Source organism: Chelonoidis abingdonii, chromosome 7 (assembly GCF_003597395.2).
Source record: "Chelonoidis abingdonii isolate Lonesome George chromosome 7, CheloAbing_2.0, whole genome shotgun sequence".
Lineage (NCBI taxonomy): Eukaryota > Metazoa > Chordata > Testudines > Testudinidae > Chelonoidis > Chelonoidis abingdonii.
In genome coordinates this window covers 36,036,967-36,056,040 of record NC_133775.1, presented here as the reverse complement: position 1 = coordinate 36,056,040, position 19,074 = coordinate 36,036,967, and the positions used below count along the sequence as shown (strand labels likewise).

Sequence of the window (19,074 nt, the reverse complement as noted above, 5' to 3'; positions counted from 1 at the left end):
GGATTCTTTCCCGCTCCTGTTAGGATCCTTTTCAGCCTCAGGTCCACATCCTGTATCTTAGCACTCGGCAGACAGCACACCCTTCTGTTCTCTGGATCAGCTCTGGTTACAGGCCTGTCCGTTCTTCTCAGTAAGGAGTCCTCAATCACATAGACCTGCCTTTTCCTGGTGATGGTGCAATTCTCTGGTCTAGCCCCTATTCCTTCTGGCTGTAAGTCCTCTCGATTTCTGTCATCCTCTGCAACCCATCCCATATCTCCTGGGACTCATATTTGGTATCGTTATCTCCACTGACTCTTCCCCTCTTTTCTATAGGACTAGTTGCTCTTCTCTTCTTCCTTGCCCTCCCACCTTCAGCAACCACCTGCTGTGCCCCTTCTTCATTTTCCAACTCACAAACCTGTTTCCTGAGTTCTATTTCTCCTTTACTGGCCCGTCTTTTCCACTGCCTGGTTCTCTTAGTCACATGCTTACACCGTCCACTTTCCTCACCCAGCAGTCCCTCAGAGTTCTTTGGTCCTGCTTCCATCTGCAAGTCTGAGCTTTTCCCTTCAGCTTCCTCATGTCTTTGCTCCATCATCTGCTCAAACCCCCATCTAAACTCAACCATCAGCTCTATCAGGAGGCATTTCATGCAGATGAAACTCTTATCAGGTGCCCCCTTCAGGATCATGTACATGCCACAGCTTCCACATCCAGTCATCTTCATTGTGTCTTCCACTGCTGCCTCTGTATTGGTCATAGCCTTCCCACCTAAAACCTGTTAGTCCAGGAAACACAAACCAAACCACCACCCCCCATAGCAAAATAAACCCCCAACGGGAACCAGAACACCACGCACTCCCTTCACTAGCCTGTCTATTCCTCTGCCTAGCTCTGTCTGTCTCCCCTGCAAACTCCCACTGAAACTCCCCTGTTAGCAGTCCTGTTTGCTGGCTCCTGTGATGCTGCAGCTGTCTAAAACAGTCTTATCACTCATCTGGCATGTCTACATTAATCTTCCTGATATTACACACCAAGATTGTGCCTGTGTTTGACACGGTTCTCCCATACTGTAGACAATATTTTATAATATTTAAACTAGTATAGCTAGACACAATGCAGACAAAGACTCAGTCTGAAATGAACTCTAGGATGCAGAGTACAATTCATTTATGTACAGCCTTCACTATACTGAATAACTTTACTTGTAGATTACTTTAAATATGCACTTGATTTAATGTATTGTACCTGATTAAAGTATCTTAGGCATCTTTCTAGACACCAAAAGCAGCAGAAACAGCATTTGAACATGCATCTTGCACATGCACTCTCCTGCAAGGAAATGAAGTAACTAGTTAGTGTGGACAGATTTTATATAAAACTGATATTTTACACCAACTTGCTTAACAGAACACTGCAGTTCTTTTCACAAAGTATTTATTTAAACAGCAGAGATTTCCTTCCTGCTTATGGGAATTATTTTTAATTCAGATCCTACAGTATTAATGATTGATGAGCTGAATATTTTTTTTTCCTTTGGATGGAAGATTTTACTCTAGAAGGAAAATAACTGACGTAAGCAGCTTTGGTTTGCTAACAGCTGCATGTAGCACAAAGCATGCAGGCAAATCAGTAACCGTCAGTGTACTGATCGATGACCAACAGAGAGTTTATTTATAATTTTTATTTTTACTGTATATACAGTATTTATTTTCTTTGTAATTTACACAAATGTTAGTTTTATTTTTGGGTTGTTTTTCAAGTGTTTGAAATAACTGGAACCCTGACAGAAATAAAAAGAATATAGAGATTTATACAAAATGTGTGCATGCACACACAGGAAATGTCTACACAGCAGCTGGGAGCATGCTTCCTAGCATGGATAGACGGACATGCTAGGTCTGCTTAAGTTAGTTTGCTAAAAATAGCATCATGGCTATAGCAGCACTGGCGGTGGCTCAGGCTACCCACAAAAGCACAAACCTGTCTAAACCCCTGGGTACGTACTCAAATGGCTAGCCTGAGCCGCTGCCCAATGCCACAGTGCTATTTTTAGTATGCTATCTCAAGTGGAGCTAGCACATGGTCTTGTCTATGTGTGCTGGGAAGCACATTCCCAGCAGCTGCTATGTTGACATACCCACAAAGTACTTTAATTTTATTTGGAAAGGTAAAAACGACAGGCTTAAATTCTCAAGGAGATCACTCCTTTCAGGAAACAGTTTGAAGTTCTTACAAAGACTTTGATGAATATTAACTTTATATTAAACATAAAACAAAACAGGGAAAAACATTTAACATTATCTCAAAAATCAAAGTTGTTAATCCTACAGACTATTTTAAAATATAATCATGAAATCCTACATCTTGAGTGCCATTGTGGCATGGCCATTTCCCCCAGATGGTATTTAAAAGCAAATTCCATGTGGTGATATTTGATCAAAAGTCTTTTTTATCCTCTATCTTCAGGGCTCAGAAAGGTGTTTTTTTGTTCGTTTGTTTTTTAAAGTAAAGCTCTTAGAATGGCTGTGTTAAATCTTCAGGTCGCATGCATAGCGGTGGAGTTGTATGGAAGCAGTGAAAGTGAGAATTGTTTAGTCTGGAGTTTAATATCCATGCAAATTTTCCAGCATTCAATATTTTTTTTTAAAGTGTCACCAAAGAATAATACTCTGAGCCAAGATGAATGGCAATACTTTGCCATGTCTCGATGAAGAGCTGTGTTTATTATAAAAGCAGCATGCTAATTTCCTCACAATGAACAATATTCATCCCCTTCCACATTAAAACTCAGAGGAGGAGACTCTGCAGGATGCGATTCCTCTTGGTAATTCTGTCAGGAGGAAGGGAGGGGGCTTCCTGGTGGAAAAGGCCTGGATGTCCTTCTACAAACCCACAAAACTCCAGAGACACCTGTACAGATACTCTGACCTCCAGCAGTACCCTCCCCTCTCCCAGACAGCATGGCTGCAGTGCAGCAAAGGATTCTGTCTCCAGAGGGAACAGGGACATCTATGGAAAAGGTAATACAGTCTAGTTACGTCCTGTGAGACCACAGGAGGGATGATTTGCATCCCTTCCAGTCTGCCCACTCCCCAACCACTGCCACCTTGTTGGCCCCTGTGCTTTGTGGAAGGGAGTCTGCAGAGTCCAGGGATATGGAGGATTGTACTCTGGCATGCCAGAACGGAGTGGTATCACTGTGTGAAGGGTCTTCCTCCATGGATTTGGGGGAAACAATCTGGCCCATTGTTAGCAGGTGCCCTGCAGCCTGTTTAGGAGATGCACTGCCTAACTTCAGAGGAAGTCCTGTCAAGTCCTCCTCAGCCGGAAGGCTGTATGCTGGCCATGGGAGGTAGAAAAGAAGAAGAGGACGTGGAGGATACACCTAGGGATACAAACAAACCCTCTTTGCTAGACAATATTGACTCATTCAACATTCATCCAGAATTTCCAGCAACTAGCACATCTGCTTCAGATGTACAACAAAAGCAGCCAACCATAAAGTTTCTGGGTAGTTTAATCTTGTCATTAATCTGTAATATCCCATTTGTTCTTATGCATTATTTGTGACTTTTACACAGACTCCAGTGAATGGTCTTGTATGCTTGTGGTTTTATTAACTCCTTCACAACTGGAAAATAAAACGTATATTCTTCCTAGTAACAAAACCCTTCTTATCCATCACGTCATATCTACCGGCAAAAGGCAAGCCTCAAGGTGTTTAACTGAACCAAACACCCAAGGTTTAAGAGCAGAATTTTCCACAAAAGGGTGCCTAAAGTTAAGCAACTACATCCAAGTTAAATCACCTAAAAATAGTAACTTGATTTTCAGAGGTGCTGAGCACCCACAGCTCCTATTGACTTCAGAGAATTTTCTGAGTGCTCAGCACCTCTGAACATCAAATCTCTCTTATTTAGGCACTTACAGAGTGCCTGAAAGTGGATTCCTGAACTCATACGGAGCCCCAGTGATGTCAGTGGAGTGCCACACAGACCCACTGCTGCTATTAATTTATTACAAACTGCGGATTAAGAAATAGAGCTTGACATCTCATGAGAACAAGCTGCTCCCATGAGATTTCCAGAAATAACCACAATTTGCATTCCTGTGTTACTATGGTACTTGTGTTTCCAGCAGAAGCCCAGACATGCAGAGGTGCATGAAAATTAAAAAGACAAACAACAAAAACACTTAAACCATACTTCTTTAAACTTTAAAAGATATGCTGAAATTCTGGACAAGAATGTGGGCTATTCTTTGTATACACATCTCTACCTCAATATAACACTGTCCTCAGGAGCCAAAAAAATCTTACTGCGTTATAGGTGAAACCATGTCGAACTTGATTTGATCTGCCGGGGTGAGCAGCCCTGCGCCCCCAGGGCACTGCTTTACTGCGTTATATCTGAATTCATGTTATACTGGATCGTGTTATATCAGGGTAGAGGTGTACTCTTGAGTCTCCCATCACAAGGCAGGTGACATCACCTAGAGAGGAGAGCTTTCATGCTGAAAATAAGCCATTCTTGGTAAGTTGGATATTTAAAAAAATGATGATGATGTGAGAGTTTTAAAAAAATCCTTCTGCCAACTCTAAATTGTTCCTTACTCCTCATATAAGATTTTACATTAAAAAAGTAAAAATAAATCACCTTTGATTTTCTTATTTGAAGTTAAAAAAAAATCTGATCTGAGGCAGAAAGGAGTAGATACACAGAAGAAACTATTTCATGAAGAAATCAAAATAAAACACACTACAGATCACATTTTTATTTCTTACACAGAGGTTAGTTTTTCAGTACATTTCTTTCCTGAACTTCACCCCTTAACCACTGTATGACTGTGTTACACAAGTACGTACTCACCTTTTCTTTTAGGGCATCATAAAGGTACATAAGAATAATTCTTGGAATTCTCACTATTGTGATTAAAAACGACCCCTTTACAAGTGTTCCTTGATGATAGCAAAAAAGAACTGATATTGAAGACAGGATCAGGTGTCGTGGCAAGCTACTCTTATTTCTAGGGGGAAAAAACAAACAGTATTTTAAAATGTTATAGAAGCAGAAAATACAGCTAATTCTACTGCTGTTTAAACAATTAATATATTTTATTGTTTCAGTTTCTTGTAACTGAAGTATTACTGGGAGTGCATATCTAGTGGAATCCCATGGAGGTCACTCCTGAATCCAGTGCTATTGAATATTTTCATTAAACGACTTAGATAATGGAGTAGAGGGTACGCGTATAAAGTTTGCAGATGACACCAAGGTGGATGGGATTGAAAGCATGTTGGAGGACAGGCTCAGAAATCAAAAACAACCTTGGCAAATTGGAGAATTGCTCTGAAATCAACAAGAAGAAATTCAGTAAAGATAAGTGAAAAGAACTACCTCTTAGGAAGGAAAAAACAAATGCACAAATACAAAATGGGGAATAACAGGCTACATTGTAGTAGTGCTGAGAAGGATCCAGGAGTTATCCTGGATCACCAATTGAATAGGAGTCAATGATGTGATGCGGAGAAAGCTAATATCATTCTGGTGTATATTAACAGAAGTGTTGTATAAAAGTAACGTGAGATAATTGTCTTGCTCTCCTCAGCACTGGTGAGGCCTGAGCTGGAGAACTGTGTTCAATTTTGAGTGCCATGCTTCAGGAAAGATGTGAACAAATTCCAGAGAGTCAGAGGAGAGTAAGAAAAATTACAAAAGGTTTAGAAAATGTGACCTATGAGGAAATGTTAAAAATCTGGGCATGTTCAGTCTTGAGAAAAAGAAGACAAGAGTCTCCAAATATGTTAAGGGCAGTTATAAAGAGGGTGGGGATCAAGGTAACACAAGAAATAATGCGCTTAATCTGCATCAAGGGAGATTTAGGTTAGATATTAAGGAAAATTTTCTAATTACACCTCTACCTTGATATAACGCTGTCCTTGGGAGCCAAAAAATCTTACTGCATTATAGGTGAAACATGTTATATTGAAGTTGTTTTGATCCACTGGAGTGCGCAGCCCCACCCCCCCGGAGCACTGCTTTACCATGTTATATCCAAATTCTTGTTACATCAGGTGGCATTATATCGAGGCAGCGGTGTATAATGATAGTCAAGATCTGGAATAGGCTCCCAAAGGAGGTTGTGGAATCCCCATCATTGCAGGTTTTTTAAGAACGAGTTGGACAAACACCTGTCAGGGAAGGTCTAGGTTTACTTGGTCCTGATTCAGCGTAGGGGACTGGACTTGATGACCTCTCAATGTCCCTTCCAGCCCTATATATCTATGATTCTATGATCAATCTAGACTTTTATTGACTCCAGTTGGGAGCTGGATCAAGCCCTAAGTCCAGATGAAGGAAAACAAGTTTAAATCTTTTACTGGGTTAATTAAGTACATAGGCAATGACTATTTTCAGGCATTCATTAACAGACATCACAACAGGAAAACTGGCGGGGGCGGGAGGGAAAATGTTTTAAGTAAATAAACAATGTATGAGAATTATACTTCCTTTGAATGCCTCTACCTTGCTTCTGGCATCTTTCTAGCCCCTCTGCACTCCTTATTTGATATTACAAATAGGAGATCAGTCTGCAGAACTGGGTCCACTTGCTCTGAATCAGTGGTCAAACTAAAATAAACAGTCTGGCAAGACCTTATATGCAAAACTAAGATTCACTCTCTGATGTCATTGTAATAATTGGGGCAAATTTTGCTCTCAGTTTTGCTGATTTAACTCCAGAGGTTTATTTCACGTTTATGTTCAGGTTTATTTCAAGTCAGAGCAGAATTTGGTCTAACGTGTTTAAAATATTATCTGGCCTACTCATAACTGAAAATACATTATTCTACTGCATTTAAGCTGTGATGTTTTGAGGCAATAACAAATGTTCTAAAATCTAAGTATACACATCAAAATTAACTTCATGTTTTGTCTTATAAGTGATGTCGGAATCCCACATGAAGGGGGTTTTTTTGTTTGCATTTTAAAAGATCACTTTAATATGAATCAGATACAAGAAATGGCATGACACAGCTCTGAAGAATTTATACTTATTAACTCTCCAAAACCAGGAAATGAATTTAAAAAAATAAACGACTGAAATCAGTCTTCTCAGCACAATAAATCCCCCCAAAAACATTTTGGGGTCTTCAAATACACTGATTACTATTCACTGTAGTTATACTAGCATAAAAAGGCAAGGAGACCCTTTTATTCGCAAACCCTAAATAATAGGCTCAATGCTGAAATATTTACTCAAGTGAAAATACACTGAATATGGAATTAAGTAAGAATCAGACCCCAAATCATAACTAAAATGTTCACTCTTCATAAGGAGCTTTTGAAGGATTCATTTATTGCCTTTAAAATGAAGAGTTTACAGAAAAAACAGAGCATAAAAAGGGTTTCTGTGTATGTGTGTCAGAGACAGAGCAGCTGGGTGGGATTTGAAAAGGAAGGTCTGCATTTTTATTAAATCTTCACCACAGCAAGGATTTACACAACTAAGTCAAGATAAGTATCACAGTGCTCCAATAATCCTGAGTATATCACTGCAGTCCTTTCATAGCAATAATTACTTTGCAGCTATAAAGTCATATTTATATATGCCTATGTACCACATTATTTTAAATAGGAAATACCAGCAAAGCAGTTGCTAGTATGCAGCAGTTTTGATCTTATGGCCAGGGGAACAGCTTGAGGGATGGTGATTTTTTAATGTAGAGCGAATACTTTGACAGATTCCCTTAAAAACATCATTTTTAGATGTCAGAAATACATATGTATTGATAAACTTTAACGATTTCACCCCGTACTACTGCTCTTTTCTATTCATGATAGCTTATAGTCAGATCTGGGAAAATTAAAGATTAAAGACCAGCAAGTTGAAATATTAACCATGTTTAGAAAATATAGAGAGGACAAAGTTTACAATTCTGTTAATAATTCACTTGCTGCTGAAGAGATAAAGTATAAAATTTTCCTTCTCTACTTTAACAGTACTGATTAATAAGTTAAGTTTGGTTTGCATAAACCTCTACAAATTTGGAGGCTGTTGCAAACCGCCTTGGTCTAGCTGAGAATTGTCATGTTCCAACGAGATTTCATTATAGTTGCAGGCATATTGGAAACTGATTTTCCTTCTAATCATGGATCAAAGCAGGAAAGGATGAGAGCCACTATGACAACCCAGTTCCTGTTTCTCTTCCCTCTTCCTCTTGCTCCCCAGAGCCCAGCTGGGGGGCTAGACACCTACAATCCCTCACCCCCAGAGCCCACCTCTGGGTCCCCTCCCCAGCCAATACACCCAAACCCCCTTCTCCCCAGAGCTCAACCGCAGGGCCCCCCGAGCCCAGACACCCATCCCTCTTGGCCCCAGAACCCAGGGATCCAGAGGGAGAAACAGCCTGATGCTTGGTTCCAGGCTTGCACAAAGCAGGGGCAACTCCAGGCCCCACCACACCAAGCACGTGCTTGGGGCGGCAAGCCGTGGGGGAGCGCTCTGCCAGCGCCGTGAGGGCGGCAGACAGGCTGCCTTCTGTGGCTTGCCTTGCGGAGGGTCCGCTGCTCCTGCAGCTTCGGCGAACCTCCCACAGGTCCGCCTGCGGAGAGGCCGCTGGACCCACGGCTTCGGTGGACCTCCCGCAGGTCCGCTGAAGCAGCGGACCATCCGCAGGCAAACCGTGGAAGGCAGCCTGTCTGCCGTGCTTGGGGTGGCAAAATTCCTAGAGCAGCCCCTGGCACAGAGTTTCCTGCACACTGCTGTCTCCTTCCCTTGGGGCGTGCTGGGAACTGCAGCTGCCAGGAACCCTGTAGCTCCTTCCCCCGGCCCCAGCACTGTCTTCTATTTGCAAGCTGGGCTCTGCCAAGTCCATTGGCTCCTAGTGGCAGCTAGCAGCACTGCAGCCCATTTCTGTGGGGGAAAGGAAATTCTGCACGCACGTTAATTTCTGCAAAATTCTGCATTGTGCAGTGGCACAGAATTCCCCCAGAAGTAATATATGTAAGGGTTTGCAGACTCAGGGCTCTGATCCTACAAACACTAAAGCAGGTGAGTAAAGTTACTCACAAGAGTACTATGGGACTATTTGCACAAGAACAGCTATTCAACATCCTTAAGCATTTGTAGAATTGGGCCTTCAGTAAATAATTTTGGGTAAGTAGTCAAATCCACAAAACCTTTTTCTTTTTATCAATGGCATGGGGAACATCTGATCACAGTGAGGAGGAAGCAGCTATGCACTTAACCCCTCAACACATGATGAAAATAAATCCTTATACAAAACAAACCAAGCTAACAAGATTTCCATGAAGAGCTTTCTCCAAACACGCGCGCACACACACACACACAAAAAAGAGGGGGTGGGGAGTGGAAGGGGCCCTGTCAGGAGTGCAATCTCTTTTTGCAAGTTATAAAAGAGTAGCTATTACATGAACCATTATTTCTTTAATTAAATTAATAAGGTCTCTTAGGAATTTATCTTTTATCTGAAATAAAAGAAAGCAAAGTGTAGTTTCAGTATTATTATTTCAGGTCAAACAGATGTCACCTGTAAAGCTAATCCATCTGAAACAACTCTCTGCCCTCCATATTTTTAATTCCACTTATGGACAGCAGCTGAGAAGTGCCTAATGGATTGTTGTGTGTACTGAGGAAGCAAGTTTCCTCAGGGAAAGGCTGTTCCATTTCCTGTGGCCATTCACTAGCTAGAAGGAAAACCTCTCCATGGGGTATCATAAACAAAGCAATTGTGACAAGCATTTATGAAGCTGCATCACAGGACGTATTAAATTGCAGATTCCTGGTGACAAATTCATTGTTGTCAATAAGAACTAAGATAGTTCACTGCCCTCTGAGATCAATACTATTGCTATTTCACCTTTCTATCACCCTCACTTCACTGCTTTGATTTATCTACTTATCTGTACTGACAGACCGAGGGAGAGGAAGAGGGATCACCATCATTAAAAATATATATAGCATTTCCCTTCCCATGCACAACTCTCTCAACACAATGGGTGTCAGCTGCCAAGCAAATGAAGTACATTTAAGGAGAGAGATTTCAATGGAATTTGGAGCACAGAACTTGTCTACTCCAAGAACCCAATCCTGGACGTCACAATGGTGGTGGAAAGTAGCTGGAAAGCTGATGGGTCTGGTCTCTCGAGAATTACCTAATCCTCTGAGGGTAGAGAGCCAACACAGCAGCTTCAATGCCACTTTTCCAGCCCTGATTGTAGGAGGCATGGCCAGGTTTTCTCCATGTCCTGGGGGTCCCTAACTTCCAGAATAGTCCTTCAGGTTGCTGGCAGCCAGTGCAAAGTACAAGAGCTCAGAGGCTGCACTATATTTTACCCCAGGGACTGGCTTAACAGCCCTAAGATCAGTAGAGCCCTGTATGGATACAAAATTTGTATCTGCATCCGATCCACAAAAATCACGGATGTAAATATCTGCAGATCTGCTGGGCTCTAAAGATCAGATGTGTGTGCGCACTATGAGAGAGTAGATTAACATCACTTTACCTGCCTCACCGCTGAACTACTCCATGTGTACCTTGGAGCACTGTAGCATCTGAGTCAGTGCTTTATGCAGCACTGCACAAACTGTCCATGCTCAACAAATAACGGCAATTTAATGACTGTGAGCTTCAGTATAGGTATCAAATCAGAAAAAGCACTGGAGCAGACATCTCTGTAAAATGTGGAAAGATTCCCTCCTCCCACCCCCGCCAACTCCCCAGTTCCTGATGCAATGTGGTTTGGACCAAATCTTTAGTGTCTTATTCAGGCAAACTCCCAATGACTATTGCTACCCAAAATTAATGGAGTAAAAAATCTCAGGATTTGGCCCTCTAGTACAGTGGCTCTCATCCTTTCCACTTTACTGTATCCCTTTCAGGAGTCTTATTCGTCATGCATACCTTCAAGTTACACCTCACTTAACTACTTGCTTACAAAATCAGACATAATACAAAAGTGTCACAGCACACTATTACTGAAAAATTGCTTACTTTCTCATTTTTACCATATAATTATAAAATAAATCAACTGGAATATAAATATTCTACTTACATTTCAGTGTACAGAATATAGAGCAGTATAAACAAGTCATTGTCTCTATGAAATTTTAGTTTGCACTGACTTTGCTAGTACTTTTTATGTAGCCTGTGGTAAAATTAGACAAATATCTAGATGAGTTGATGTACCCCCTGAAAGACCTCTGTGTATCCCCAGGGCACGCATACTGCTGGTTGAGAACCACTGCTCTAGTATAACTCTTCATTGTTTAAGATTGAGAAATTCAGATTTCAATAACGGAGCACTGAATGGATGCCATGCTGTAGCCTCAGGGGCAAAGGGCTAGTTAACTACATACAGCTCTGTAGGGCTCTAGTTACCTGTGTTGATCCTTCAATCAGAGAAAGAAGATGAAGTGTGAACCTCTAGTCCTGACATAGTGGGTGAAATGGTAAAAGATTATGTCAGCATACTGATCCTCTCCCCAAACCCTTTAAAAAAATGAGCATTTTAGATTCTGTCTATGCTTGGAATATTTTTTTAAAAAAAGTCCACTGGCTAACACCAGTTCAGCCTGAGCTCTATTGAGAGCCCGAGAGTAGATGTGCTTCTGACAGTGTTTTAAATGCTGTGTTGATTAGACTTACTTTGAGCAGGGACAGAGAACACAGTGCTTAAAATGGTGGTGGCAGCCAGCAACCTGTCTACTCTTGGGCTCCCAACATTGCTAACACCAATGGAGTGAAACCAGTGTTCCAACAGTGGAAAATTTTTGGAAAAAAATCCCGATTATAGAAAAGGTCTAAGCTGGTTTTCCTGCAGGAAAAGAGGAAAGTAGAGTTCATCAGGAGTTCTCCAAAAGAAAAAACTTTCTATCCAAAAGTGCTGACTTGTCAAAATCAAAATGTTCTGTGGGATTGTTTTGATTTGGATGAAATTCCAGCAGGAACCAGGCTGGTTTCCTGACAGCTTGTCCGATAGCTCCCTGTCAGCCTCAGAGCCTGGATGTCCTGGGAACCCCAGCTCCCACACAACCCAGGTCCCCAGCTCTGGGGCAACCTGCCAGGTGGGCTGTTGTGCTCTCAGACTCTTCACATAGCAAATTGCTACAAAACTGTAGCTCATATGGATACCCACCCTCCACTGGCCATACAGCTTTTCTGAAAAAAAAAAAAAATCCATTTATTCGTTTTCTTTGTTCCGCTGTGGAACAAGAATTTTTTCAACATCTCAGACTTTCACAGAACAGAAAATGTTACCATATTTGCATGAAATGGAGCAGAGGAAACACAGCAATGTGGCTGGAAGATCAAAACATTCCTCTGCAGTGTTGGAAATTGAAACAAAAACAGCACTGATTTACTGCATGAAACCCATCTTGTTTCACTATCCTATATGAAGGAAGTGAAAAACGTAACACAGGATAAACAGTAAGAAGTAAATGAGATTTTTACAATTCCTGCACGTCTAGCTAAGGTGGTACCTTGGTAACACAAAGTAAAACACTTCAAGTAAAAATATTTGCACGGCATGACGTGATTTTCAATTGTTTTCTACAGTAAACTTCAGAGGCTTATTCAGCCATACCAGACTAAAGCCTGGGGGAAGGGACGGAAAGGAGATCAAGTCACACTACTTTAGAATTACTCTGGGGCTATGTGTTACACCTTTACTTAGAACTACCAACACTTACTGAGAAAAGGTTAAAATTTAATCTGGGTTTTGCTTGCACCAGGGCTTAATTTGGCTCAAAATTTTCTAGGATTTAAAGAGATTTGATACAAATTAATGTCACATGAGATCGCGTTCGAAGCCTTGCAATGAGATGCTTGACTTCCTAGTCTCACATTCTTAGAATAATTTAGCTCCCAAGATACTACCCTAAATATAAATCCATAGCATTTATAGTGGTTTTCCTAAAAATAGACAAAGTTAATGCTAAGAAAACACCAACTCTACAAGGAGGTAAATTTTTACACATACCGGTTGAAATAGCAAGTAACCACTGCTCCAGCAATAGTCATTTGCTGACAAGCCAAGATGAATTCACTAGTCCAGATAAGGCCGACTAAATGGTACCACCACATGTAGCGAATGCCAGACAGAATTTTATATTCTACTTGTCCTCCTGAAATGACTTGTGCACTACCTGAGAAGTCAAAGATATCAGAATATTAATCACAACTCCGCAAACAAAACATAACTTAAACATGTCTCATATCTCATGTATTCACTTTTTTCAGTAAAGTTATAAAACAGAATCTAGCTGTTGTTTAATTCTATCAAATATTTACTAAAGCAAACAACTAATTTTGAGAAAAATATTCTTATAAGGCCTAATCCTCCGTTTTAAATCAGGTCATTTTTACAGTTGCCAGTAAAGTCAATAGGAACTGTTTGAGCAAGGATTTAGGAGACACCAGGTTATAACTTCAGGATTTGCTCCAAAATGAATGTTTGAGAAATAAACAACAAATCTTTGTTATCAAAATCTGAAATCAGATTAAAGGTCAATGACAGAAATGTCTAAAAATTAAAGTTTTCACTTATGAGGACAACAGCATTATTATGCAGACAAAGCACAATTAGAGTTGCAGCTGGCAAGGGATGTGAAGGGTAACAAGAAGGGTTTCTACAGGTACGTTAGGAACAAGAAGGTAGTCAGGGAAAGTGGGGGGCCCTTACTGAATGGGGAAGGCAACCTAGTGACAGATGATGTGGAAAAAGCTGAAGTACTCAATGCTTTTTCTGCCTCGGTCTACACAGACAAAGTGACTTCCTAGACTGCTGCACTGGGCAGCACAGTATGGGGAGGAGGTGAGCAGCCCTCAGTGGTGAAAGAACAGGTTAAGGACTATTTAGAAAAGCTGGACATGCACAAGTTCATGGGGCCGGATCTAATGCATCCAAGAGAGCTGAGGGAGTTGGCTGATGTGATTGCAGAGCCACTTGCTATTATCTTTGAAAACTCGTGGTGACTGGGGGAGGTCCCGGACAACTGGAAAAACGCAAATATAGTGCCCATCTTTAAAAAAGGGAAGGAGGAGAATCTGGGGAACTACAGACCGGCCAGCCTCACTTCCATCCCTAGAAAAATCATGGAGCAGGTCCTCAAGGAATCCATTTTGAAGCACTTGGAAGAGAAGAAGGTGACCAGGAACAGTCAACATGGATTCACCAAGGACAAGTCATGCCTGACCAACCTAATTGCCTTCTATGACAAGCTAACTGGCTCTGTGGATATGGGAAAAGCAGTGGACGTGATATATCTTGACTTTAGCAAACCTTTTGATGCCATCTCCCACAGTATTCTTACCAGCAAGTTAAAAAAATACAGATTGTATGAATGGACTATAAGGTGGATAGAAAGCTGGATAGACCATCAGGCTCAATGGGTAGTGATCAAAGGCTCGAGGTCTAGTTGGCTGCCAGTATCAAGTGGAGTGCCCCAGGGGTCTGCCCTGTGGCCAGTTTTGTTCAACATCTTCATTAATGATTTGGATGATGGGACGGATTGCACCCTCAGCAAGTTTGGGGATAATACTAAGCTGGGGGGAGAAGTAGATACGCTGGAGGGTAGGGATAGGGCTCAGAGGGACCTAGAGAAATTGGAGGATTGGGCTAAAAGAAATCTGATGAAGTTCAACAAGGACAAGTGCAGAGTCCTGTACTTAGGACGAAAGAATCCCATGCACTGCTACAGCTGGGGACTGACTGGCTAAGAGGCAGTTCTGCAGAAAAGGACCTGGGGATTACAGTGGATGAGAAGTTGGATATGAGTCAACAGTGTGCCCTTGTTGCCAAGAAGGGTAATGGCATATTGGGCTGCATTAGTAGGAGCACTGCCAGCAAATTGAGGGAAATGATTATTCCCCTCTGTTCGGCACTGGTGAAGCCACATCTGGAGTACTGTATCCAGTTTTGGGCCCCTCACCACAGAAAGGATGTGGACAAATTGGAGAGAGTCCAGCGGAGGGCAACGAAAATGATTAGTGGGCTGGGGCACATGACTTATGAAGTCTGCAGAAGAGAAGAGTGTGTGGGGGGTGGGGGTGATAGCAGCCTTCAGCTACCTGATGGGGGGTTCCAAAGAGGATGCAGCTAGGCTCTTCTCAGTGGTGGCAGATGACAGAACAAGGAGCAATGGTCTCAAGTTTGCAGTGTGGGAGGTGTAGGTTAGTTTTTCCTAATATCCATTTCACTAGGAGGGTGGTGAAGCACTGGAATGGGTTACCTAGGGAAGTGGTGGAATCTCCATCCTTAGAGGATTTTAATGCCCGGCTTGACAAAGCCCTGGCTGGGATGATTTAGTTGGGCATTGGTCCTGCTTTGAGCAGGGGGTTGGACTAGATGACCTCCTGAGGTCTCTTCCAACCCTCTAATCTTCCATGATTCTACTAAAAGAGCAGGGAGAGAAAGATTGCTGGAAAAGACTAGGGATATATATGTACCATTGAAACAAAACAGAATAAAGTATATGTTATAGCTGTGACAAAACTAGGTTTTAGAACATTAAACAGACAAAATTAACAAAATTCAATCCAAATTCAATGTCTTTTTTTTCTTTTTTTTAAAACGATGTAGACATCTTTAAGGTAACGAGAACTCTAAGGCTGTTTGCATCAGATGTGTATTCTTGAATATGAACACAGATTTACATCTAATTATGGTAGCAAATTGTATTTCCACTTATGTTGACAAGACATGAACGTATTTCCCTATTAACCCTAAAAGTAGCTACACAAAATTTGTGATGCACAGTCCCAATTGCTGAGTTCAAGTTAGACACTCCTATTTATAATTCCTGAATTTGAACTTTTGTTTGGGGGTGGACAGACAGAGGCAGAATACTTTTTGTGGCAGGTCATTGGATCTGGAACTTACTCTCTTTATCAGTTTGCCAGGGCTCAAATTTGCTGGCCTTAAGGATGCATCTGTTCACCCAAGACAGGAATTCTCTAAGGGCAAGCTGTGGATATTCCTTGGTACTAACTTCCAGTACAGCATTGGTGCTGTCAATGTCAACTATGTGAGTAGGGGACAGGATAAGGAACTGTCCACTGATGTCCCTGCACTGCATCCCATGGCTCCCATTGGCCAGGAACAGTGAACCACAGCCACTGGGAGCTGCGGGTGGCCATGCAAATGTAAACACAGTCTCGTGGCCCACCAGCTGATTACTCTGACAGGTTGCCCACCACTGGTCTAGTGGGTAGAGCTGAGAACTGCAAGTCTAAACAAACGAGTTCTCCCAAATTCAGGTAGACCTTGTTCTCATTGTTCCCTGGATCAAGAGTCATACCCTGCACCACTATGCAGCTGGACTAGACTACTAAAAAAAGTTCATAGATTGTAACACAGACTAGTTAATTGTTGCCATGAGCTAATCCTCTTTGAAGTGACGGCACTGATGCATGCACTGGTTACTTTATGATCAGAAAGATGTCTCAACAGAAAAGCACTGTCATGAGCTGCAGGCATTTTAGAGAGGTTAGGACTGTGTACTGCTGTAAGTGCACTGCTACTGAAATTTGGTTCTAATGCTTTTTAGGCCTGTAAAAATTCAAGTTACTTTACAAGTGGAAAAACCTTTTGTACCATCTCCTTCCTTCCTCCCACCCTACTCCCTTTTTTTAAAAATGCAGACCCAAGAGTTATTTTTCTTTCTCAGCGAATTCTGAAGTGGAACACATTTCCACATACTATCAAAGTAAATTTCATCAGCTGCACTGTACATTTGTGTCTCATTTTGTATTCTGAGCATTTCTCAACTCCTTAAACTCTTTCAGCAGTTTTAAGCTCCTATGTTCTTACAGCATGTACAACTAGCCAAACATGCTCATACATCAATTGTAATCATTACCAGAAGCAACAGTGCAAACAATACGTTGGATAAGATAAATGGAGGCCTCTTCAGCCTTCAATTTCATTTGAAAAGAAGTCATTTCCTTGAGTAGCAGAACTGAGGACTTTTTCCTGGTGTGCAACCTTTACTTATGAACATTCCTATTATGCAAATTGTTAAGATATTTCACTTCTGGACCGATAGACTGGTTTAAATGATTAATGAATCTCTGCAGCACAAACTGTAATTCCATTGCTCTTAACAAGCCACTGCCATTTAAAATAATGATTAACAGTAACAGCCTTGGCTAAACAGAAATTGTCATGGGCTGGTATTGTGTGCGTGTGTATCACTGCCCTCTGCTGGATGTCATCATGTGGCAGAGATCATCTTATTTCCCAAGTAATAGGAGCAAAAGATTATGTGCTGCATTCCCTCTCGGTGTACATCTGTGCTTGCCTGATACCCTTTGTGTTTATGATTACCAGGCACATACAAATCTGATGACAGAATAATGCATTATATTATGTTTCACATATAAAGATGAGTATATTGGTAGCATGGATCAAACAGCAAGCATCACTCTGACATCCTAATAAAAAATACATTTCCTTTCCTTGTCATTCCAGTGTGATCTGGTCACGGAGGCACAAAAAACAGAACAAAACCTCAGAATATAGTTCTACTTTGTCTGCAGTACATTTTTCTTCCAGCAGTATCATCACAGGAGAGAAGTCATTCACCGAAAATCAATCCTGCCAGTGCAGCCATTTGCCAATTCCAAGTGGTTAATAAGTGACTAAAATCCCCATTGTTGAGCCATGACATTGCAGAAAGCTGCCTACTGTATATATATTTTTCTTAGATTTGTTACTGTTATGCAAATACTTCAAAAAAAATGTTGGTCAGATATCAAGATGCTGCCATAGCATTTTTAGTAAGACTTTGAAATGTTTCTCCATCAGATTCATTAGCCCAATACTACAGCCTTATATCAGTCACAGCCAAAGAAATGCACAATATCAATATCATACAGTATATTTTGTGACTTGTAGACTTGTGCCATACATTCTACAGGAGTGGCTACTGGAGTTTTTTTACTGATATCTGGAGCAACCAGAAGTTTTAAGTGGTTGGAACTCCTAGGAACTGGAAATCATATTTTCTTCAATTTATCAATTCCACTGCGGGCAACAAAGAACAATTGGCCAGAAAGTACTAATTCAGAACCAATTTCCCAGTTCTTGCTAGTATGACAATATTTGCCACTTTTAATGCTTCCTGCTGCAGAGTTGGAAAGGTTTCTATAAACCATTGTTCTATAAAATTTGTGTTTCCTCCCAACTGAATTTTCTTTGTAACTGCTCCTTTTTCATACATGCGAATTTACAATTAACTTAGCTAGATTTAGTTGGAGTATCTTGGACCCTTCAAGAAATTTGCTTTCACTGGTTTATCTGCAGCACATCTTTATTGTAATAGTTTTACTCCTCACTATATTCAGAGATATATTTTCATTATGTGAAAATCTTGCCTAGCACTCCCATCTTACACGTATACTCCGTATCCTATTCCTGATGTGGATTTCACTATTTCTGCCAGATTCGTACATGAGGACACACATTACAGTGCCACTACTGGAATACCACAAGGCCACGTCTAGTTCTATTGGCTTTTCCAAATCCTCACTGAGCTCCAGTCCCATTAGAATACATAGTTACAACTGGTGCCACTTGATTTTGTGCTAATTCCAGTCTCTTGCAATTTGACATCTCTCCTGGCCAATGTCTGGCATTTGTCCCAGACATATAGATTTGCAATACACTTGGCTTCTGCTACTGTTACAGCCCCTGATTTAGCAAGGTAGTTAAGCAGGTGAGTAACTTTGAAAACATAAGCAGCCTCACTTCAGTGAGACTACTTGTATATTTAAAGTTAGGCATGGGCTGAAGTACCTTGCTCAACTGGGGCTATAGTTATCTGATCCTCCCAAGGAGTTAACTTCTTCTCAATGTAACAATAGATATTAAAAATGACATAAACAAGGTGATCTGCATGGATGCATAAAGATCAGATACATCACAGATGAAACATGGATCAGGGGCCTCAGAGTTACAAGATGCACACAGGATGTAAATATTATGGAACTACAAGCAGCACAAGGGAAACATTAAGAACAGGTGCAGCACAGTAGCAATTCAATTTCTCTAGCCCATCTCCTCT

General features: G+C 41.2%; 1 protein-coding gene across 5 annotated transcripts in view; it reads right to left on the bottom strand.

Annotated features, from left to right (window-relative positions):
- The window catches only part of SLC44A3 (solute carrier family 44 member 3), a 167,065-nt gene that overhangs the window by 18,957 nt on the left and 129,034 nt on the right, over nucleotides 1-19,074 (bottom strand). For 4 of the 5 annotated variants that reach the window (XM_032777864.2, XM_032777869.2, XM_032777865.2 and 1 more), the window contains 3 exons: nucleotides 12,990-13,155; nucleotides 4,854-5,010; nucleotides 1,231-1,314 (listed from right to left, as the gene is read on the bottom strand). In XM_032777864.2, coding sequence (XP_032633755.2) covers nucleotides 1,231-1,314; nucleotides 4,854-5,010; nucleotides 12,990-13,155 — 407 coding nt within the window. The remainder of the gene's footprint in view (nucleotides 1-1,230; nucleotides 1,315-4,853; nucleotides 5,011-12,989; nucleotides 13,156-19,074) is intronic. The other variant, XM_075067800.1, reaches the window with a different exon arrangement.